The 24,699-nt window shown below is 40.4% G+C and overlaps 1 protein-coding gene and 1 pseudogene across 13 annotated transcripts in view; both read right to left on the reverse strand.

Annotated features, from left to right (window-relative positions):
- The window catches only part of Pbrm1 (polybromo 1), a 101,109-nt gene extending 76,548 nt beyond the window's left edge, over nt 1-24,561 (reverse strand). For 12 of the 13 annotated variants that reach the window (XM_059273931.1, XM_059273926.1, XM_059273923.1 and 9 more), the window contains exons 1-7: nt 20,866-21,002; nt 17,979-18,131; nt 16,608-16,705; nt 13,757-13,904; nt 10,272-10,415; nt 4,238-4,354; nt 641-709 (exon numbers count right to left, since the gene is read on the reverse strand). In XM_059273931.1, the coding sequence (XP_059129914.1) occupies nt 641-709; nt 4,238-4,354; nt 10,272-10,415; nt 13,757-13,904; nt 16,608-16,705; nt 17,979-18,116 (714 nt within the window). In that variant the 5' untranslated portion in view covers nt 18,117-18,131; nt 20,866-21,002. Of the gene's footprint in view, nt 1-640; nt 710-4,237; nt 4,355-10,271; nt 10,416-13,756; nt 13,905-16,607; nt 16,706-17,978; nt 18,132-20,865; nt 21,003-24,419 lie in introns of those variants that run through there. The other variant, XM_059273919.1, reaches the window with a different exon arrangement.
- On the reverse strand, nt 12,371-12,489 carry LOC131920188 (5S ribosomal RNA; annotated as a pseudogene).
- Nucleotides 24,562-24,699: the final 138 nt, after the last annotated feature.

The raw sequence follows: 24,699 nt of genomic DNA on the forward strand, positions 1-24,699 counted from the left end.
AAAAATCTCCATGGGTCAGCTAATTCCCAACTTAGATCTTGAATGACTAAAGTCAAGGATGGCAGGATCCATCCCGACTTGTGTGAAGAAAGAGTCTAGCAGCAGACCAGAAAGCAACCAGGCCCCTGGTAACAAACACCAGTAGAAATGGCAATATTACCACAAAGAGGTTGTACACAATATCAACTGTTTCACCACAACTCTGAGTTCTGCCTGTTTTCTAAAGAACATTTCCCTTAGGAAAGAAAGGGAACACACACACCAGGTAAAGGGCACAAGGACAAGTACCTATTTTCATTAACCTTATATTCAAATATCTATTGTAAGTAACTTTCATTCTAAGATATCCTAAAGCAATTTAGAAGAGGGTAAAAATAAACAACAAAGCTTTTATTGTCAACGTGCCTTTCATAATCAGAAATGTCTATAACTAGTCCCACTTATTTAGCTATTTACTTATGCATTCATTCATTTACTGGAAAGAGACTGAACCTAGGACCTTGAACCTAAGCTATACTCTTCTCCTAAAATACAATAAAAAGAAAAGAAATATCTACTACTTTACTCTCTAAAATCTCCTAATAAAGTATACAAGCCGATCTGCCCTATACCACATGATTACAGATGTTCACCTTCATACCTGTATTCTCTGAGCAATGGTCTTGAGATCTATAGGCTCCTTAATTATTGCATAATAGTCTGGATATTGCTGGAACACAAAAACAGATATGTTCAATAAGCTAAAGAACTCAGAAGGTAAGTCTGTTCTTCAACCAGAAAACTGAAAACTTTATGAAAAATCATGACTAAAGAATATTGAAAAAGAATGTGTTTTTTCTTTCTTTTTTCTTTTGCAGGGAAAATGAGAGACAGGGTGTCACTATGAAATCTAGGTCAGCCTCAAACTCTTAAAATTCTTCTGTCTCAGCTTCCCATTTCCTGGAATTTTAGGAACACACCACTGGACCCAGTTCTTTAAATTCAGGATCGACTCAAGTTTTTCATATTTGCAACACAACAATGCATCTACGAAGTTCATGTTCAACAACCATGAGATTGTAATTTGAACTCTCTCCCTCCCTCCTATTTGAAAGACATTTCCGATTTTGTGTTGGGGCGCACATGAGATGCACGTGGGGCGCATGTGGATCACCCCAAGAACAGACACACTGGGGAATGTCCTTGCAGCTTCCGTGATGCCTCTCACGGCAACTGCTCTCAGGCTCTTCTACAAGTTTTGTTTCTTGAAGTAAATAACTGAAGCTGACCAAAATCCAAAAGTAGTTTTGCTCTTTTTTTTAAGTTTTTATAACACTTTTGAAATGAAAATACAATTACATCATTTCCCCTTTCCCTTTCCTCCCTCCAATCCCTTCCAAGTATCCCTCACACCGCTTTGCTCTCTCAAATTTTGGCCCCTGTTTCCATAATTGTTATCTGTGTGAGCGGGAGAGATGTGTGTATGTTCTTAAATATAGAAATACAACTTGCTCAGTCCATATATTACTTGTATGTGTAGGACTTGGTACTGGGTAACCAATGGGTAACCAATTTGGGAGCTCTTCCCTAGGGAAAACTAGTTCTCCTGCTCTCTAAGTGTCTTAGTTGTCTTGAGGACCCCTAGGATTTCCTTCTTCCATGTTAGCGTGTCTACTGATGTCATCCTTGTCCTGGTCTTCTTTAGGCAACAGTGTTGGTGAGAATTCATGGGTATAGCTTCCCTGACACTTCTATAAGTCACAATCTCACAATGAATTTCTGCTCCTTTTGCTCTTATAAATTTTCCACTCACTCTTCCACTATGGTCCCTGAATAATTTTTGTTCTTGTAGACACAGAATGAAAACGAACAACTAGATCTTAATCAAGACAAGTGTATGTGTTCGTGTACGTGCACATGTGTGCATGTGGAGACCAGAGGTCAACATCAGTTGTTTCTCTATTACTTTCATCTCACTTTATGAGAAAGGGTTCACACTAAACCTGGAACTCACCAAACTGGCTAGACTGGCTAAACAGCGAGCTCCAGGGATCCTCCTGCCTTTGTTACCTCAGTGGGGGGTTACAGGAGCACAACTATATACAGCTGTTTTATGGGTGCTGAAATCCCACCTCAGGTCCTCAGAGCTATGTGGCAAATGCTTTACTGACTGAGCCATCTTCCCACTATCAAAGCTGGATTTTTTTCCTTCAGATGCCAGAGGTTGAGGGCTCATCATACTGTTTTTTCTCTCTAGAGAAGCCACCATTCTACTGTCTGTATCTTTGGTTTTAACTATTCTAGTCTCTCACATAACATCAATCACATAAACTATTTCTCCTTCAGGATTAGCTATTTCACTTAGCATTTGTTTAGGACCCCTCCATATTGTACATAAATCGGAACTTCCTTCCTTTTTTTGTTTTGTTTTGTTTTTTTCGAGACAGGTTTTCTTTTCTCTCTATAGCTCTGGCTGTCCTGGAACTCGCTTTGTAAACCAGACTGGCCTCGAACTCAAGAGTTCTGCCTGTCTCTGTCTCCTGAGTACTGAGATTAAAGGGGTGTACCACCACCACCCAGCTCAGAACTTCCTTCCTTTCTTTCTTTTTTTTTTTTTTGGTTTTTTCGAGACAGGGTTTCTCTGTGTAGCTTTGCGCCTTTCCTGGAACTCACTTGGTAGCCCAGGCTGGCCTCGAACTCACAGAGATCCGCCTGCCTCTGCCTCCCGAGTGCTGGGATTAAAGGCGTGCGCCACCACTGCCCGGCAACTTCCTTCCTTTCTAAAGTCAAATAATACTTGACTATTTTGTACATATATTTTATTCATCTATTCATCTACCAAAGCATATTTGAGTTGTTTCCCAGAATAATTTTTCAATGATAAAATATGCATCTAAAATAAACTTTGTATAAAAAGGACTCTGTTCAAGAGATAGGATGAAAGGAAGACAAATAAATTCTTCCTCTTTTTAGGTCTCCTTGTTTTCCTGGTGATGGAGAAAAGAGGGACAAACTGTACTCTTCCACCCAAAAACGGAAGAGATTTTTCCAGACCAGTAAGATCTTTTCTAAGGTATCAGGGCCTCCTATGGCTTCACATATAAGAGAGGATTAATATGGATACAGGTATGATTTCCCATTTATAGCTTCTCAAACTGCAAAAAATGTTCATGGCTCTAGCATTCCTCTAGTTCTAAGAGTATACTTTGAAAAGAACACCATTTCAGCACTTACTCCACGGTAATTGTTTCTCTTTTTTGATAACAGCCCTGGCTGTCCTGGAACTCACTCTATAGACCAGGCTGGCCTCAAACTCACAGGGATCTGCCTGCCTCTGCTTCCTGAGTGCTGGGATTAAAGGTGTGTGCCGCCACCACCTGGCTGGAGTTTCAATTTTGTTTTGTTTTTTGTTTTTCAAGACATGGAGTTTCAATATTTAAAACTAAAAAAAAAAAAAAAAAAACCCTAGAAGATGGATGGTCATGATAGCTGCACAATAATGGGAATGTATTGAAATGTTACAGAATTGTACATTTTAAAATGGCTAAAATAAAGATCAGGAAGATCTGCAATTTCAGTACTCAGAGGCTGAAGCAGGAAGATTTGTTTGTGACAAGCCTAGTCAATGTAGTGAAACTCTATCTCAAAATAACAAAAATAAGTAATATTTAACACAAATAAAAAAAGGCTAAAATGGTAAATTATACTATTATGTACCATAGTAACGAAACCAAAAACAGCCTATGAGTTTGGAATCAACTCAAGTAATACAGCCAGGAATCTGCCCCATCCCCACTCCTACCCCACTCCACCTCCCGACATACACACAACTAATGATCTTTTTTTTTTAAAAGCCAAACTTTGGGGGCTGGACAGATGGCTCAGCACCTAAGAGCACTTGAGGTTTAATTCCCAGCACCCACATGGTAGCTCCAAACCATCTCTAACTCCAGTTCAGAGGATCTAATACTTCTCCTAACTTCCACATGCACCACGTACACATGGCACACATACACACACACATACAGGCAAAAGGCTTCTACCCCTATTAAGGGGAAAAAAAAAAGTCATCTTCTAGTCAAGTAAATTGACAGATTATGTCCTTTGTGCTGTCTGCTGGGGCCATGAAGAGTATCATTTGGCTACCTCTAGTACTTAACCTTTAATCTTATTTTATTTAATAGTACCTAATAAAATTCTTAGAATACTTAAAATTAAATATTTTAATTCATTTGTCATTGATCACTTTGGATCTTACCACTTTGGAAGGCAGTTTCTGAAAAAGTTCACTGATGAGCCGTCCTGATGGATTTGTGGCTACAACTATGGCTTCAAGAAGCTGCTCCAGGACTTCCTTTAGGTAACCTGGAGAAGACTAGAGGGCAAGGAGAGGAAGGGAGAGAAACAAACCCATACATAAGTACCAAGCAATAAACAGTTCTTAAGATTACAAAGCTAGTTCAAAAGAGCAACTACTAAGCAGTATTTATCAAGTTTCAAGAGTACCTTAGAGACGCTCTAGTGTGGACACAAGCTTGTAACCTAAGGACTACATGAATTAGTGAAGCTCCTTGTCATATTTCTGTAATTAAATCCTATAATAAATCTTAATTTTGTAATAAACATTGTAAAAGTACCATATATGTGAATGTGGAAATCCATATCCTTAAACTAGAGAAAACATGCCCCATAATAATACCTGTCTACTCAAGCTCCTCAAATTAAGTAAAAAACTAAATGGATCCTCCTTGTTACCTAGCCTCTCTGGGTCTGTAGATTGTAGCATGGTTATCCTTTACTTTACAGTCCAAGGGGGGACACATGGTTCTTCATTGGAAGGGGAAATAAAAGCGACTTGTGAGTGGACTGGGTGCCAGTAGGGATGGGAACATGAGGGTTGGGAGTGGGGGGATAGAGAGGGAGAGTACTGAAAGAGACGACCTGAAAGGGGGGAAACTTGGGGGCCAGATAGGGTCCTGGTGCAAGGGAAACTCCCAGAATCTACAAGGATGACCCCAGCTAAGACTCCTAGCAACAGTGGATATGTAGCCTGAACTGGCCATTTCCTGTGACCAGGCAAGACTTGCAGTGAAGGGATCAGAACACCAACCAGCCATACAACCTTTCACCTACAGTCTGTCCTGCCTATAGAATGTGCTGGGGTAAGGGTGGCAGAGATTATGGGTGTGGCCAACCAATGACTGGTCTAGTCTGAGACCCATGCCATGAGAGTGAGCCCACCCCTAACACTGTCTGGAGTGCCAGGACCCAGAAGCTAGATGGCCCAGAGACCCAGGATAGAATCAAACACAATTGGAGGAAAAAAAAGAAGTCAATGTATGATGTCTAACAATATTCTGCTATACTCATAGATTGGTGACTACCCCTCATCCCCCAATTGTCATCAGAGAGCCTTCATCCAGTAACTGATGAAAACAGATGCAGAGACCCACAGCCAAACATCAGGCTGAGCTCGGGGAATCCTGCTGAAGAGAGGGAGGAAAGATTGTATGCGTCAGAAGAGTCAAGGACATCACAAGAAAACCCACATTAACAACTAACTTGGGCTCATAGAAGCTCAGAGTCTGAACTGACAACCAGGAAGCCTGCATGGGACCTAGGCCCTCTACATATATGTGACAGTTACGTAGCTTGGTCTACTTGTGGGACTCCAGAGGTTGTCCCTAAGGCTTTGGCTGACTTTTGGGAACCTATTCCTTATACTGGGTTGCCTTGCCCAGCCTTAATACAAGGGAAAGTGCTTAGTCTTACTGAGCCTTATTTGCCATGCTTTGTTGATACCCATGGGGGCCTGCCCCTTTCCTGAACAGAAACAGAGGAGGAGTGGTTAGGGGAGTGGAGAAAAGAGGTGGGGGAAGGGAAAGGAAGGAGAGGAGGGAAGGGAAACTGCAGTCAGGATGTAAAATAAATAAATAAATTTAATTAAAAAAAAAACTAAATGGAGTATACTCATATAGATTTCTGTTCTTCAGACTGGGCAACTTGCACTTAGTTACACCAAGTTAAGTCACTATTCCAATACAAGAAATTATGTGTCCCAAACAGTACTTGACCAGTCTGAAGCAAGTTTCTACAGTGAACAATGGGATTGTCTAAGTCAAAATTTATAGTAAATAGTACTTCAGATTCAAACCACACCTGTGTGCCAAAAAAAAAAAAAACAAGATTAATGGTTATTTATGATTTGAATTACACATGCACTGGTATTTTCACATTTATTTTTAATGTAGTCTCAAGTTTTAAGTTCTTTGTTTCTTTCCTCCCAGCCCACTACTCTAGAAACACTCGGCAAATGGAATAAGAATCTGGGTACATGCATACATTTATATAATCTATTCCAGCAACTGAGAATATGCTAAGAAAACCATTCTTGATTTAAAAATTAAAGTTCCAAGACTAGAGCTATAGCTCTGGTGGTAGTTTGTCTGCCTAAAATGCATGAAGCCCTCAGTGTGATCCCTAGGACCTCACAGACTAGACTTGTAGCAGGATATAGAGGTAGAGGAAGGGAACAGTGGGAGAGGGGCAAGATATGGTAATAGGGGACTGAAGATGGTCAAAGTTTATTATATAAACATATGAAATGTAATAATAAAACCCATTATTTTATACAATCAATGCCAATAAAAATGGGAAAAGTTTTTATTTAAAATAGAAGTCATGCCTGGGCTGTGGCTGAAGGTCATGTCTGGGTCGTGGCCCTATCACAGCCAGGGTGTGTGGTGATGTCCATGGCTCCTGATACCATCAAAGGCTATGCCGATGCCAGGGGTCTGGGATGCCACCTGGAACCATGTGGGTATCCAAGGGCCACACTGCCACTGAAGCCATGCCTATCTGAGTGGCCTTTGCTGCCACCTAGAGCCAAGATGACATCCAAGCCCAAACTGCTGCTGCTGACTATGTCTGGGTCCATGGTCCTACCATAGCCACCAGGGTCTGTGTCAATGTCCATAGCTAGTGGTATCACTAAAGGCCACAAAGATGCCTGGGGTCTAGGCCGCAATCTGTGGCCAGGTTGGCGCCCGAGGGCCATACCTCCTCCAAGGCCACACTGATCTGAGTGGCCTACAATGACACCTGGGGCCATGGTGTTGTCCGGGCCAGGGTTGCTGCGGAGGGCCATTTCTGGGTCCATGGCACTACCACAGCCAGGGTCTGTGGTGATGTCCCTGGCTTCTGATACCATCAAAGGCCATGCCAATGCCAGCAGTCTGGGCTGCTACCTGGGGCCATATTGGTGCCCAAGGGCCATGCTGCCATGGGGGCCATGCCAATCTGAGTGGCCTACACTGCCATCTTGGGCCATAGTGACATCCAAGCCTGGGCTGCTACCGAGGACCAGGTCTGGGTTCATGGTCCTACCATAGCCAAGGTCTGTATTGATGTCCTTGGTCCATGGTACTACCAAAGGTCAGATGGATACCTAGGATCTGGGCTACAACCTGTGGCCATGTTGGTGTCTGAGGGCGGTGCTACCATCAGGGCCACACCCATCTGGGTGGCTGTGCTGCCACATGGGGCCATGGTGTCATTCAGGCCCAGGCTGCTACTGTGGGCCATGTCTGGGTCTGTGGCCCAGCAGCAGCCAGGGTCTGGGTTGATGTCCATGGCTCCTGTTGCCACCAGGGGCTGAGTGGATACACAGTGTCCAGACAGCCACCTAAGACCATGTTGGTGTCTGAAGGCCTTGCTACCACCAGGACCATACTGAGTGGCCTGTGCGGCCACCAGGGTCATGGTGATGTCCGGGCCCGAGCTGCTAACTGAGGGCATGTCTGGGTCCTTGTTCCTGCTGCAGCTGGGGTCTGTGATGATGTCCATGGCCCGTGTTACCACAGGGAATAATAGGAACCATGCATGTTGAAATCCGAGGGCTGTGTTCAGATGGCCCCACCATCTGACCCAGTCCCCCCGCCCCTCCCTCTTGGGAGAGCTAGGCCCATGGCACTTGGGAGAGATGACCCCCACCCCTCACCACAGGCACAGGAGAGCTGGCTCAGCCCCTTGCTTGAAGGGGTGGTCCTAATGGCCCAGACCGACCAGTTCAGCTACCACCCAGACCCACAGCCTGGGCCTTGGGTTGGCCCACCCTAATATCTACCCCATCTATGACCTGCTGGAATGTGAGAAGGGACTGGTCCTGCAGAACAATAACCACAGGATCTCCATGACTTAGGGCAACAGCAGGATATCTGAGAGAAGTTTTGGTGAGGGCCCAATGATGATGGTATAGCAGAGGCCTTGAATCAGACCACTGACTCACTGCAATAAACATTTTGAAGGTGGACAAAAGGTTATACTATGTGACACACCACAGCTCCCGACGCCACTAGGATGAATGAAGAGGCGTTGGAAAGATCGTGGTTTTTGTTTGTTTCTTTCTTTCTTTGCTTTGTTCTTAACTAATTTTTTTGGGGGGATGCATGTTGCAGGGGTGAGGGGAGGATATGGAGGGACTGAAAAGTGAATGAGACTGGAGTGCATGATGTGAAATTCCAAGAGAAATAAAGAATTATGTTAAAATAAATAAATAAAATAAAAGTCAGGCTAAACTACACTACAATTTAAATCATATGACAATCTACCCTAGAGGTTTTTACAAACTACCTTTGAAAAATCATACATACATAGGAAGTACAATAAAATCAAATAATTTATATTCTAATTAAAATTTTAGCAAAGCAAAATAAAATATAACAAATTTACCTTAAATAAAAACTAGGAGCTAAAAAATGCTTTCCCCTTTCAAAAAAAAAATTACATATATAAAAGAAGCCCAGGAGACATAAATATGAATGTGTAAGATTTCTCCATTTCTCATCATTTATGCAAATGAAATAAATGAATAAGGATAGGCAAGTGCTTTCTTGGGGAAAGTTTCAGCAGGAAAGGTTGAGAAGTGAGAGGGTGATGGGGAGTTAAAAATTCCAAATGCATTTATTTACATGTATGAAAGTATCAAAAAAAATTGAAAAGGCCAAGTCCTAAATTTTATTTTCTGGCTAGAGCTATAGAAAGGCCTCATAGGGGCCTCAGCAGGCACATTCTGCTAGTTACTTCTCCTTTATTTGCCTCCTTGGGTACCAGGAACACAACTGGTACACAGACATACATGTAGGTAGAACACCCACACACATATCACTTTTTAAAAATTTATTTCTAGAGCCTGGCGGATCTCTGTGAGTTCGAGGCCAGCCTGGGTTAGAGAGTGAGTTCCAGGAAAGGTGCAAAGCTACACAGAGAGACCCTGTCTTGAAAAACCAAAAAATTTATTTCTAGGGGGTGAAGAGATGATTCAGTAGTTAAGAGCACTAGCTGCTCTTCCAGAGTACCTGGGTTAAATTCCCAGCACCCATATGGCAGCTCACAACTGTCTTTAACTCCAGTTCCAGGGGATCCAACAACCTCACAGAGACACACATGCAGGCAAAACACCAATGCACGTAAAATAAAAATAAATAATTTTTTAAAAGAACGAAAAGAAAAGAAACCTATTTCTAAGCACAGGTAAGAGCGACTGCAAAATTTCAGAGTTCAGAACACACGTGGATTCCTAGGATCAAGCAGTAAGCACCTAACCTATTCAAGTATCCCTGAGAGCAGCTTGCAGAGTTACCCTGGCACCACTATTAAGCCTATTTAATTCCTTTAACGATACTGAGAAAGTACCTGGCAAGTATAATTTTCCTTCAATTTTATTTTTTTCTCCTCCATCCTCTTTTCCAGATACTGGCCAAAAGACTAAGCATGCTTTCCTGGACACTTCGGGCTTCCTCCCTCTTCTTCTCTGAGAGTCCTCCCCCTTTATGCCATGCAGCTGCTTGTCAACCTCTACTGCAAAGTGAACAGCATGCTTTCTTCTTCTCCTCCACCTCCCTCCTCCCAGCAGCTGCCAGAATCTTCAGTTTGCTTGTTGTTTCTCCTCTCCAGTTCTAACTGTCCTCTAGCTTAAGAAAACAAAGCACTCCTAACCAAGGTGACTCAACACTGCCAACCCTTATCCACTGTTTTAATTCAGTAATACTGGACTGAACTAGCCCTTGATAATGATTTTTAAAACTGAGCAGGAAATATGCACTAATATGAAAACACCCATGAGTAGCAGAGTAACATTGTCCAAGATGTTTAAGATTACATGAAACTGGAGGTTCTCTAGCTTAAGGTTCACTTACCCTCTTAGCTACCAATATAACAACTTCCCACAACAGTCCAGAAAAATTAGCTACCCCTACTTCCCAAGCTACCCATGCTACTGCATGCACACTTACGCCTTCAGTCACTGTTCCTTGATTGTCTTGCCCATCTTCATCATCATCTTCGTCATCTGCTTCTCCTTTTTGAACAAATTCATTTCTTGTTCGAAGGTACAAATCCCAGAGTTTACAAGCAGCTTTATATTCAGGGGAATCTGGCTATACATTAGCAAAGAGAAGAGAAAGAAACATTACTTTTATTGGTAATTGCTAGTTTTAAAGAATCCTGTTCAACAGAGACTGATACTTTGAGGCAAATTTGAAAATGCAATTATTACAATTATTTCAAAATTCTTATGATTAGAAGATATGCAGGACTTAATCCATTTTCTAAAAAAAAAATGAACATGCATTTTGAAGGCATTCAGAAATAAACTTACAGAGACACTTGAGGCAGAAGACAAATGATTTGCTAACTTAAAATTAATAATATAAGAAAGTCAATATAAAGACTTGTTATAAAAGATAAAAATAACAGATGAAATTATTTCTATTTTACAATAGACTAACAGCAAATTTCAAAATATTCAAAGAATTAAACTACCTAAAAAACAATACTTAAAGCCAGGTGGTGGCGGCGCATGCCTTTAATCCCAGCACTTGGGAGGCAGAGGCAGGCAGATCTCTGTGAGTTCAAGGCCAGCCTGATCTACAGAGCGAGATCCAGGAGGCACCAAAACAACACAGAGAAACCCTGTTTTGGAGAGAAGGAAAAAAAAAAGAAAAAGAAAAAGAAAACAACAAACAAAACAACAATACCTAAATACACAAAAGCAGAGAAAGGTTTCAAAGAAACAAAGATGGGAGGAAAATCTAATGAAATAGCTGTGGTGGTTTGAAGGAAAATGGCTCCCATAGGCTCACAGGGAGTGGCATTATTGGAAGTGTGGCCTTGTTGGAGGAGGTGTGTCACTTGGGTTGGGACTTGAGGTTTCAGAGGCTCAAGCCCCAGTGTCACTTTCTCTTCCTGTTGCCTGCCAATCCAGATGTAAGTCTCTCAGTTAGTTATCTCTCCAAAACCATGTCTACCTGTATGCTGCCACGCTTCCTACCATGTCGATAATGAAATAAACCTTTGCACTGTAAACCAGGCCCAACCAAATGCTTTCCTTTATTAGAGTTTCCATGATGGACTGGGGGGGGGGGGGAGGAAGGGGGGGGATGGAGAGATGGCTCAGTGGTTAATAGCACTGACTGCTCTTCCAGAGGACCCAGATTCAATTCCCAGCACCCACATGGAAGCTCACAACTGTCTGTAACTTCAAGATCTGACACTCTCACACAAACATACATGCAGGCAAAACATCAATGCAAATAAAAAAAAATAATAATAATAAAAAAAAGAGTTGCCATGGTCATGATGTCTCTTCACAGCAATAGAAACCCTAACTAAGACAATTGCCAGTCTAAAAGAAGAGAGAATGAGGTATAAGCAATATATGAAAATATTAAGGCTGAAAACTTCCCCTGAGAAAAAATATCAACCCAAGATTTAGGAAGCAAAGTTCACAAGAGAGGGACATCTAGATGCATCACAATAAAGCCAAAAAGAAAAGAGCCAGAAAAACAGATGACCTTTAAAGAAACTGCAGCGGTAATAACAGATAACTTTATAGCCAACTTTTTTTCTCGGGTACTAAAGATCTACCCTAAAGCTTTGCACATGGTAAGCTAGGGCTCTGTATCTGAGCTACATGTAGCCCCAGCTCCCAGATAAGTTCTTAAAGCAATGCAGAAAAAAAAAAAAAAAAAGTAAAAAGTTAGGTATGGTTGCATGAGTCTGTAATCCTAATATTTGTAAATCTGAGGCAGAAGGACTGCCATGAGTATGAAGCCAGTTCAGGCTACACAGTGAGTACCAGGGATAGTCAGGCTACACAGAGACCCTGTCTCAAAGCAACACCAAAGTTGTAAATTTGTGAGTAAAAAAAATGTAAAATAATATTCATGTATGGAATTCAAATTCTGCTACAAAAAAGTACTAGGCAGCATGAATAAGAAGAGGTGCCCAGAGCGTAATTATTATAAAGTCTTGTTTACATTATTATAAAGTATTGTTTGCATGTAGTAGTGATATGTAATTAGCTGCTGCTGCTTCTTTTTTTTTTTTTTAAAGTCTACAGCACCCAGTATTCCCAGGTGATCTCCCATCCAAGTACTAACCAGGCCCAACCCTGCTTAGCTTCCGAGATCAGATGAGATCTGGCGAATTCAGGATAGCATGGCCATATATTTTTGACAAGTTAACTATTGACGTTAAAATTTCTTGAGGCTGGGGATATACCTGTGGTACAACATGTAGTTGGCATATTGAAACCCTGAGGTTCAATCCCAGCAGAGGTATTTTTTTTTTTTAATGAAAAAGAATAAAATACTTTACTAAAACTTTACAAATACTAGATTTTAGATGAAATAAATCCAAACTAAAATCAAAAGGAAGATTTTAAAAATTCTACAAAACAGCAGTGTGGTGGTGGAACATGCCTTTAATCCCAGCACTGGGGAGAAAGAGATACAGAGATCACTGTGAGTTCGAGGACAGCTTGGTCTATAAATCAAGTTCAAGGATAGCCCAGGCTGTTTTACAGAGAAACTCTGTCTCAAAAAACCACAAACAAATAAATAAAAAACAAATAAATAAAAACATATTCATCAGACTACAAAAGTTCGAGGCTGTGGTTGTTCAAAAGTAAGAGTACCATTTAAATAAGATTCAACCCTCAGCATTAAAAAAAAAAAGTTTAAAACACACAAAGCAAAAAGATATTTGAAACATAATTTAAAAATGGTTAGTATTTAAAATATTTTAATTTCCAGAATATAGAAATATAAAAACAGCAAGTTTGAGACCAGCCAGCCTTTGTTACATATTGAGACCTTCTTTCCACAAAACAAAAGAAAAAATTCCCTCCAAACCAATTACACAAACAAAACTCAAAACAACAATAAAATAAGTAGAAAAACTATTACTTGTCTGAATAACTGCTAAATATTAAAAAGCTATCTTGGAGCTGCAAAGATAGCTCAGCCATTAAGAATACTGACTGCTCTTACAGAGGACCAGAGTTTGGTTCCAAACACTCACGCAGCAGCTTACACCATCTGGAACTCATTTTACAGGACCTGATGCTCTCTTCTGGCCTCTGTGGGCATTATACATACATGATGCACTTACATACATGCAGGCAAAACATGCATACACATTATATGTGTATAATGTAATATATATGATATATAATGTATAATATAATTTATATCTTTTCTAAGTATATATAAAAAGATATACATATTATCTTTTTAAAACAATTACTAGGCATGGTGACATACATCTATAATCCTAGTACTTTGAAGATGGAAATAAGAAGATCAGAAGCTCAATGTCAGCCAATACCTACTATATAGTTCTCCCAAATTAAATAAATAAAATTTTAAAATTCAAAAGATTATAAAAACAAGACAATTATAAAATTAGATCCTTTCCAAATCTGATGCTTTCTTACCTTATAATAGGCCTTTGCATTGTTAAAAAGCAACTGGAAGTCTGCAGTCAGCAGATTAACATCATCATACTCTTCCATTTTCAGTTTCTGTTGAATTTTCATTAAGTCAATAGGCTGAGAAACCACTTCATAATAGTCTGGTTGATTTCTGTTAAAATTTAAATATCTTTTAATGACATTAATCCAAAGCATATAAAAAGTTTTATTTCAAAACTATTTGTGTAATATCCAACACACCAAGCAACAAATCTAATTAGAAATTCATCAAGGGACTCATCCTCATTACTATAGCTAGAAGGAAATAACGAAAGCAAGGTGCAGATGTGTTTTCTTTTCAAAATATGTATTAATCACACACAAAAAAAATCAAAGTTAACAGAATGATCAACTTTATATGCCAAATATCTAAGGTTAAAGGTCCCAGAACTAAACCTATGCCAATGGTATCTTCTATAAAAATAACTTATATTTCCTGGTTTCCAAAGTGGCTCAGAACACAATTCAAAGCTCTTTTTAAAAATTACACAGTGAGCCCAGTGTAGTGGCACACATTTTTAATCCTAGCACTTGAGAGGCAGAGGCAGGTGGATCTCTGTGAGTTTGAGGTCAGCCTGGTCTACAGAGTGAGTTCCAAGACAGCCGGAGCTACCTAGTGAGACCCTGTCTCAAACAAAAACAAACAAACAAAAATCACAAAAAGGGTTTTCTTTCCCCACTTTGTGACCACAGAACCTTTTCTTGTCATGTACTATTATGTATAGTGCTTCACAATCAACTAATAAAGGTACAAAGGAGAAAGATGCTTATCAAGTGTGAAGGAATAGGAGCTACATCTAAATAAAATGTTATAGGAATAATAAACACAAATGCAGATAGTGGGGCTAGGGATGTAACTATGTGGCAGGGTGCTTGCCTAGCATGAGCATGGCCCTGGTTCAATCCTCAACACTACCAAAGTGGGGGTAAAGATGGGCAAACCTAGAATAGTGATAGCAGTTATACCCTGAAAAGGAGGGACAGAAAAGGACACAAAGGCAATTAGGAAAGTTTTCAGTTCTTAAGATAATTTCTTGGGATCATGGACATTAAGTCTTTCTGGCTTTTTTCTAAAGGAGTTCTACAAAACAAGCAAACCTAAAAATGATCTGAGTGATTATTTTCTCAATTTCCCAATAAGGTTATTTAGTTCTCTTTTAGATGTATAACAGAAAAGTTAATACATTCAAAGAATGTTATGGTCATTAGGGTTTAATCTCCTTTGAGAACTTGGCAAACACCTTATAGTAGTCATTCTTCCAGCATGTATATTTGCTTTTTAAATGTTTAACTCTGTCACAAAAATTGTAAGACTATGAATCATCAAGGTGTTAAACAGGTAAGGTGCTTGCTCCTAAGCCTGACAAGCTGAGTTCAGCCCCCATCTAAATAGTGGAAGGAGAACCACCTCCTCCAAGCTGTTCTCTAACCTCCAAACATGTACACTTGAGTGGACGAATGCACAAAATACATAAATACAAAAAAATATATCTTTAATTTTAAGAACATCCTGAAGAATTTATTTTCCAAAGCAGTAAACTGACATAGATTTGTGTGCTTATTTCCTGTAAAACCAAGGGACCACTATTCAAAACCGGCACAGAGACTCCGATATGGTGCCAACCTATCTATCTGTTGGCCCTATTTATAATCCTGTCAGCTATTTCAAGTTTGTCCTTCACAGTGAAAACATACATAAATCAAGCATAGAATCCCGTTTCAATTTTATTTTATTTTCCTTCATTCTAAATAGTTATTCAGCCTTTCCTTGATTTTCATGTATTTTTTAAATTACAGACTAGTTATTTTGTAAAGCATTACTCAATTGGAGGGTTTCTTCTGGTTTCCTGTTGAAAATCCCCCATGTTCTTTATAGGACAGAGTTTAGCAGAGGTGATGTGGCAGTAGCTCACTGGATCTTACCAGAAGGCACATGGTTTTATCTTGTTCTATTACTCTGATAAGGTTACCTTTGATCAAGGCAGCATCTGCCAGGCTTCTCTACTGTTTCATTTGTACTTTACAGGGAGATACTTTCAGAAAGTCCATTTCTAATCATACTTTCAATTTACTCATTTATTATTTTCATATGGGTTCCTGAGTTCCTACTATACTAAATGGGTTAAAGACTATTATGATAACAATGATTATTGTTTTTGAGATAGGATCTCAACTATTTAGCCCTGGCTGTCCACAGCTAGGTTGTCCTTGAACTCAGAGAGATCCACCCACCTCTCAATGCCTATGTTAGTATCAAACTGCTTTAAGGTAGCTTCTATATTTTGTTTTCATTTTTCATGTTTTAAGACAAGGTGTCACTATATAGTCCAAGCTGGCTTAAACCTTACTATGTAGCTCAGACAGGCCTCCCAATCATGATCTACCTGCCACAGTCTCCTGAATGATAGGAATATAAGCAAGAACCATCACATTCAGCTAGTATTTATTTTCTATGATCTTCTAACATGTTATCACTTTCTGTGTACTTATTTATTTCCTGGCACCATACAATTCTCTAGTATCATCCCTGCCCTGCTCTGAAAATCAGGTATTTCTTTAAGAAATTCAGGTACCTTCTAAAGGTAAGTAGTATTGAAACAATAAGATGTGTTCATTTCTTTTTTTCTCTCTCTCTCTGGCACACACACACACACACATAAATAAATAAATAAAGACTGAAATTAAGATAGAATAAAAGACTAAATTGAATCCCAGAATTAAACCATTTCTTATGAAGAAAAACTCCATTACCAAACACTTTATCTGTAAACCCTGTATCAAATCCTCCCACTGTATGTAAGTGTTCCCAGCTCACCTCCGTTTTGGTGCCCTAATGAACAGCTCACAGAGGAGTCTGCCCTGCTCATCCTTATAGTCTCGGATGGTGTTATAGAGTTCATGGCACACAGCAATCTACACAAAGGAAGAAAAGAAAAAATACCAAAAAGTCAAAAAATCCAACGAAGGCCTAAGGATTATCAACAATTCTTTAATAAAAACATCTCCATAAAAGAAAAACAGAGGGGTTGGGGATTTAGCTCAGTGGTAGAGCACTTGCCTAGCAAGCCTAAGGCCCTGGGTTCGATCCTCAGCTCCAAAAAAAAAAAAAAAAAAAAGAAGAAAAACAGACAGCCAGGTGGTAGTGGTGCATGCCTTTCCCAGCACTCAGGAGGCAGAGGCAGGCGGATCTCTGTGAGTTCAAGGCCAGCCTGGGCTACACAGTAAGTTCCAGAAAAGGCGCAAAGCTACACAGAGAAACCCTGTCTCAAAAAGGAAAAAAAAAAAAAAAAAAAAAAGAGAGAGAAGGAAAAGGAAACTCCTCAAAGTGCCCAGTGGAATCCCAAGTTCTGAAGTATACTGAAAGGTCGTATTCTTTAAAATAATGTTTGGGAGGCAGAAGTGAAAGACAGTTCTACTCTAAGGCCAACCCGGTCTAGATAGTGAGTCGTAGGCCAGCCAGGGTCACATAGCAAGACCCTGTCTCAAAACACCAAAATAAATATATAAATAAACAAACAAAATATTCTTAAGTTTTTGTAACTTTTATTAGATCTTTGTCCCTGACTCCCATTTCCTAGTACTAAGATCACAGGTATGCACCACCATGTCTGACTCTGATTTTCTTTTAAACTAAATCAGCTAATTGGCTCATATTATTCTCCTGTTTAAAAGTAATCTAACTTAATAACTCGAGGTTCAGGGGATCTGACACCCTCTTTTGGCCTCAAGAAACTGCATGGACACAGTGCCTTTACATACACACTTGCAAAAAATTCATATTCATAAAATAATGAAAATCATTTTTAAAAAGCTGGGCATAGTGACATACAACTTTAATTCTAGCACTCGAGAGTCTAAGGCAGGAATTTGTTTATATTACACACTGAACTCCATGCTCCATGTGAAAATGGAGCTAGCCTCACATAACCATATCTCAAGCACTTGAACTGTGCTCACTACATGACAGGCACACAATTGTTTTGTTGAATGAATATAAAACACGAAACACTGATGTTTTCATTTGAAAATATTAAATTATACTATTACTGTTAAGACTTGTGGCTAAATATATACTTTTCACAAAAGAAATAAACCTATCAAACCAGAGGGAGCTCAACTGCTTCAAAGACGGAAGTGTAGGCAAACCTTAGGAAAGCAGGCAGACCATGAAGCCTTAGTTACTCACAGGATCTACAGTTGGAAGATTGGACAGTCTCCTCCGTTTCCTGCTTGGGCCTGGTGTGGGCACAGAATGGTGTGCATCATCAAAGTCCCCACTGACACTGCTGGAAGGGGAGGTAGCTCTTCTTCTCTTGGAACCCATGGAATCCAACTTCTTCTATAAGAAATAATTAGCCAAGTACTTATATTTAATCTTCAACAATGCCAACAAACTCTCAGCTAGACATACACCACCAAACTTCTCGTTCATTTAAGATTGTTCGTTTCAGAGGAATTTAACTAGTTCTAAGTTAATTTAATTTAATTTGTTAATTTAAGTCCTGGACTTTAATGTTTTTAGCCTTTTACTTATCAGAGTGCCACACTATCAAACTCTGATAGGGCAAATTTGGCAGAAGTATACACATTTATGTCAATAATTCTAGATTATTCAACCACTTCTTGCCCCAGATTTATCCTAGAATGTGGCTTCCCAACCTATATGTAGTTTTTTTTTTTAATTTATTATTTTTGATGTATGTGGGTGTTATGCCTGCATAAGTATCTGGGCATCACATGTGTGCCTGATGCCGGAAGAGGCCCGAAGAGCGCATCAGATCCCCTGCAATTGGAGGTACAACTGGCTGTGAGTTGTCAAGTAAGTGCCCGGGAATGAACCCAGCCAGGTCCTCTGGAAGAGCAGCCAGCACTCATAACCACTGAGCCACCTTCCCAGTCCCCCATGTGTAGTCTTTAACAGTGTGCTGGAAAGACTGATCTCTAAGACCCTGAGGCAGCCTAATAAGCAGGATGTACAAAGGGCTAGCAGCCTCATCTGCTTTCCTGCATATCTTACAATTATACCCATAACCTAAGTGAGCCATAGCGTGGAAAACAAAACGAAGAAGTGGTACTTAAGGCACTGAGTAGTGCAAAAGGGGGTGGAGCAGCAAACTTACTAGCACCGTAAAAGTACCCTAAAAATGAATTCTCCACTTAAAGCAGAATTCATAAAAAAATACTCCTGTGAAACAATGTAATTTTGCTATATCTGGGGAGAACTAGTAATCTGTGCTTTGAAGTCTTCTATTAAGTCTTCCCTTCAGTCCTATGATGTACACTACAGTCACATATTTTGAAAATAGCATTAAGCCTCACTAGATGATCTGGAAGAACATGTTATATACACGGGCTCCTGGGTACCATGTGGACATTTGGAAGCACATAAACATTTGCTCTTGGCTTTAGGCTGACTGAAATTTTTGTTTGCTTGCTAGCTTTTGGTATTTCTTATTGCTATTTGCAGTACTAGGGACAAGATGTAGGGCCTCACACATGATAGGAAAGCACTCTAACCCTAAGCCATCTCTCTAATCCAGAAGAGACTGTGTGTGTGTGTGTGTGTGTGTGTGTGTGTGTGTGTGTGTGTACAGGTTGACATTGGATGTCTTCCTTTAGCACTGTCCACCTTTTTTTTTGAAAAAGGGTTGTTCATTAACCTGGAAAATGCCTAGTCAGTGAGTGCCTAAGACCTACTTGTCTCTACCCCTCTAGTGAGGGGGCTATGGACACTACCACCACACACGGCTTTTAGGTGGGTGCTGGGGGATCTACACTCAAGTCCTTATGTTTATACAGCAAGTACTTTACCCATTAAGATAGCTCCCTAGCCCTCATAAGAACTATTCTTTGCTGGGCATGGTGCACACCTTTAATCCCAGCACTTGAGAAGCAAGGCAGAGGCAGGGGGAATCTCTGTGAACTCAAGGCCAGCCTGGTCTACATATTGAGTTCTAGGCCAGCCAGGACTACATAGTGTCTCAAAAAAAGAAAAAAAAAGAAAAGAAAAGAAAAGAAACTCTTCTTAACATAACTTTATAACATATACATTTGGCTATAATGTAAGAAATGCAACCACTGGAATAAGTTACTACAGGTAAAGGGTATAGACCCAGGAAGTCCTACAATGCTTATATAATTTAACAGCAGTATCAAATAGTGCATTGTAATTTCAAAGAACTTTTCTAAAGCTAAAAGTTAACAGCAGACCCAGTTCCACTCAACATTTGGTTTGGGAAACTCAGACCCTAGCAGCTAAACAAAAAAGAACAGTAAAGCACTGGCTGCCAGTGCTACAGAGAGAAAAATTAGGCTCTCCAGGAAACAAAAGCAAGAACAAAACAAAACTAAAAATCTCTTAAGCAACTAAGAAACAAAAGGGGTCTCCTCTCTCTTGCTTTGAACTTAAATGCACACGGTTGTTTAAAACAGAACCTACAGTGATGATGCTCCTTCCTCCAGGCTTTGGTTTGTTACCAAGTATATTAGTTTGAATTGACTAAAAGTGGTTAAAAGTTTTCTACAAACTTAGGCCAAAAATACCCAGGTTCTGTTGTTGTTCACTTTATGAAAGACTGCTAACTGGCCATAATTCCACAAGTTAATGAAATTAAGGACTATCCTTGGAAACACTGATAAACACAGAAGGGATTCAGATAGGAAGAATTACAAAACTTCAGAATGTTGGGAGGGAAAAGGTAAAGAATGACAGAAACAGAAAAGGGTGAAGATGATCAGTAATTTACCAGCTTTACCAGAGCACAACCAGCGCCTCGAAAAGCCAATCTCCTCATTATGTCTGAAGGCCAAATGAAGCAGTGAGAGAAGGTAGGATTTTATAAGTGCTTATTCAGTTAGTATATCAGAACTGAAAGAGAAGAACAAGGCAGAGAAAAGGGAAATAGGAGCATAAATGAGTGCGAACAGACAGAAAACATAACATTCAAACAGAGCTGCTAAAGAAAAAGAAACAGGCATAATCAGTTCCCAGGTGCACCTGACATTTCTTCCATTTAAAAACCAAATGCTTCCACATGCTTAGAAATGTCTCACTGAGTTTCACCTTTACTCACATGAAATGACTGTCAATTCCAGGAATGAAGCATGCCTGCCCAAGTGCCCCCTAGTCAATAAGAGCAGAGTTCAATCACAGAGCTGGAATGGAGAGTGAACACATGTGGGAGGCTCACATGTGACACCAAGTGTTGGCAAGCTGGAACAAACCAAGAACGGCTCATGAGAGCAAACTCTACAAAATTCTTCCTCCCCACCACCCAAGAGTCAGAGAAAAACATTTCTTTCTAAAAGTTCTATTGGCACTGGAAAGACATAGCATTTAAGTTTAGCAGGGCTTTAAAAAGTCTTCAATTATTTTAGCAGTTCAAAATCACTGCTTTTTATAACGCACTGGAAAGCAAATGACAAAAATGTAAATTATTAGTACTGAGTATATTGTAGTTTTAGATGATATAGTAGCCAAAACCCTTTAATCGTTAATATACTTTCAAAAGACTAGAAAAAGATGCAAGGGAAGGATGGTTTTCGATTTTTATTATCCAAAGTATACATTTTAACATGCAGTGTGGAAGAAATAATGGACCTACACTAAAGAGTCCCAGACCTTCCACCTCTCATTATCTGGTGGATGCTACCCAAATCACAACTTCTCAGATCTATTTCTTCATCTTTAAAGGAAAACAAGGACTTGTCAAACAGCTAAGTTGAAAGAGTGGTTGCCTAGCAGGTGGGAGGCCCAACATTCACTCCTCAGCACCACATGAAACTGGGCATGGCAGTACACACATGTAATACTAGCACTAAAGAGGTGGAGACGGGAACAGAAGTTCAAGGTCATCTCAAAACAAACAAACAAACAAAATGAAAATAATAAAGTGTACCTACAACCTTTGACAGTGAAGAAACGACATACATTAAATTACTTTGAAATTTCAAAGCAAAACTCTTGAGCTACCTAGGCACAGAGCTGGGTCCTCTTTATTTTTGTAGCCCCATTCTATAAAATAGTGCTGAAAATAAAATAAATGTACTGGCCGGGCGGTGGTGGCGCACACCTTTAATCCCAGCACTCGGGAGGCAGAGCCAGGCGGATTTCTGCGAGTTCGAGGCCAGCCTGGGCTACCAAGTGAGTCCCAGGAAAGGCGCAAAGCTACACAGAGAAACCCTGTCTCGAAAAACCAAAAAAAAAAAAAGTACTGAAAATGCATGAGATGTTTAAAACAAACATTTGTGTAATTTAAAGACAGTCTCTAAGCATCACTTCATTTATTTCTTTATAAGCAGAAAACAAATGATTCTGGAGTTTAATTCTAGCTGTTGGCCTCATTTATAGTAAAACATCCAAGAGACTGACAATGAATGTGGACACTTCCCGTGGACAATCAACACTCTAGTGGTCTGGGGAGATAGCAAAGTCGAACGAAGTGCCTGCCACATAGGCATGAGGGCCAGAGTTCTGACCACCAGCACCTACCTACATGTAAGTTAGGCACAGTGTTGGACCAGCGACCCCAGCACTGAGGGAACAGGGGAGGGTAAAGACAGGAGGATCACCGGGTTTTACTGGCAGCCAGCTTAGCCAAAACCCAACAAGCTCCAGGTCTACCGAGAGATCTTGTCTTAAAAAATAAGGTAGCCCTGGAGAGATGGCTCAGAGGTAAAGAGCACTCTAGAGGACCTGGGTTAGATTTCCAGTACTACATGGCAGCCATAACCATCCACAACTCCAGTTCCAGGGGACCCTCTTCTGGTTTCTTCAGGCACCAGGCACACACATGGTGCACACCATACATGGGAGGCAAAACATCCATACACGTAAAATAAATGACTAGATCTCAACATAAATAGAAGTACAAAGCAAGAGAGGAAGACAATGCCATGGATCTCTAGCCTGTACATACACATGCACACATACACAAAATAAGTTTAAAAAAAAAAAAAAAGAGCACTTAAAAATGTGTAACTGTGCAAGCAGCTAGTATATCCAAATATCTGACAACTTGCTAACTTTTAGTATCCTGGGGTTTTTTTTGTTTTGTTTTGTTTTGTTTTTTTTAGTAATATTTAGTATTACAACACACACTTAAAACAAAAGATATTGATTAAAAAGATGACTCAAAGACCAAAAAAAGCAAGCAATTATAATCATACTTCGCACAGGAAAATCACCCATGTTGTCACTCAAGCCTTTAGTATTTATGCCTCAGTTGTTGTCTTTTGTTGGTTTTTTTTGTTTCTTTCTTTTTCTTTTTGCAACAGGGTTTCATACATCCCAAGCTAGTGTTGAACTCAGGACCTGAGTCTCTGAGGCTCCCGCCTCCACATGCTAAATGCTGGGATTACAATCAAGTGCTGCCATGCCCAGGTGTATGCAGTGCTGAGGGACTGAACCTAGTGCTTCACACACATACCAGACAAGCACTCTACCAACTGAGCCCCAAACCAACTCAAGAATCTTTTCCATAAACAACATGACAAAAACCATAGCTTCTGCAACTGTGTTCTAACGTAGAGAAGGCTACCAAGTCAGCATTCGTGTTCACAATGCTTGATGTACTTATCATAATGGTGTATTATACAGCTATACAATTTACTTATCTTGGAGAGGTTGGTAAAGCACTATTATTAGAGCTATGTTTTATACTCTAGTGGAAGTCGTCAAGATTCTTCTATTCCCACCGGTGCCTTTGCACATACACATTTGTTACTGTTTTGATCCCAAACATTTCTTCAAAGATACTATCCTCACTCCCCTCACCCTCCAAGTAGTGGCACATGCCTGTAAATGCAGCTTTCAGGAGACTTGAGGCAGGAGATCATAAACTTGAGGTCATCAACCTGGCAACAAAGTAAGGCCAGGTCAAAGATAAAAAAAGGATACTTTCCAATCTTTCATTTTGGATCTTAAAAACTACTAAAGCAAAAGCTATATTCTTTAATCTCGATACCGAGTCCAATGTGCTTCTGAATTATAGTTGGGAAAAGGAATACTACTAAATGAGGGAGAGAAAGACACTTAGAATCACTTTTCTGTTTTACTGGCAAAAGGTCTCACTATGTAACCCAACCTGGACAGAAATTTGCCATCCTCCTGACTCGACCTCCCACCGGCTGGAACAACAGGTGTGTTCTGCTGTGCCTGGCTCTCAGAAAGTCCGTTTTGAGAAGTTTGGGTGAAGACAGCTTAAACCAACATACACTTCTCCAGTTATTCCTAGAATTCCTATATCCACCTTACTGTGTATTTGTCATTTGTTTTCCAGGAATTCTGTATTTCTGCCCCATCTTTCAAATAAAAATTATTTTCTTTTAATAGCAAGACTCACTGCTTTTTCAGAAAGTAAAATACTTTGAGGCGGAAAATACTTTTAAAACCAGAAAATACAGTTTACAAAACCCCGATTCGTCGTGACGTTGTAGATGAGAAGCTGAAGTCTCTAACCTCTAAATAAATACGTCTCACTGACAAAAAATATTCGGTTTGGGCAAATCACACGGAAAGAGGAAAAAAACACAACCAAAAAACTCATTAGGGAGAGTTTCTGCCGAACGCACAAGAAACAAAAAAAGGAGGCCTTGAGAGGCGGAGGAAAAGAAGAGTTTGCCCGACCTGTCACTGGTTCTGGGGACTAAAGGAAACGTTGACAGCTTTGAAGCCGCCCGGCGACGGGCGGGAAAGGGCAGCGCGGGGAGTTTCCGGGCCCTGGTTCGCCTTTGTCCCCGCCGGCAGGTGCGGCCAGGCTGCTGGGCCTGTCCCGAGGCCCGCCGCCGTGCCCCGCCCCGCGCCCAGCCCGACCAGCGCGTCCGCACCGCAGGGCGGGGCCTCCGCCGCGGCTCCAGCCCGCCGCCCGGGCCGACACAAAGGCCCGGCAGCTGGCCGAGGGGGAGCG

The sequence above is a fragment of the Peromyscus eremicus genome, chromosome 9 (genome assembly GCF_949786415.1).
Source record: "Peromyscus eremicus chromosome 9, PerEre_H2_v1, whole genome shotgun sequence".
Classification (NCBI taxonomy): Eukaryota; Metazoa; Chordata; class Mammalia; order Rodentia; family Cricetidae; genus Peromyscus; species Peromyscus eremicus.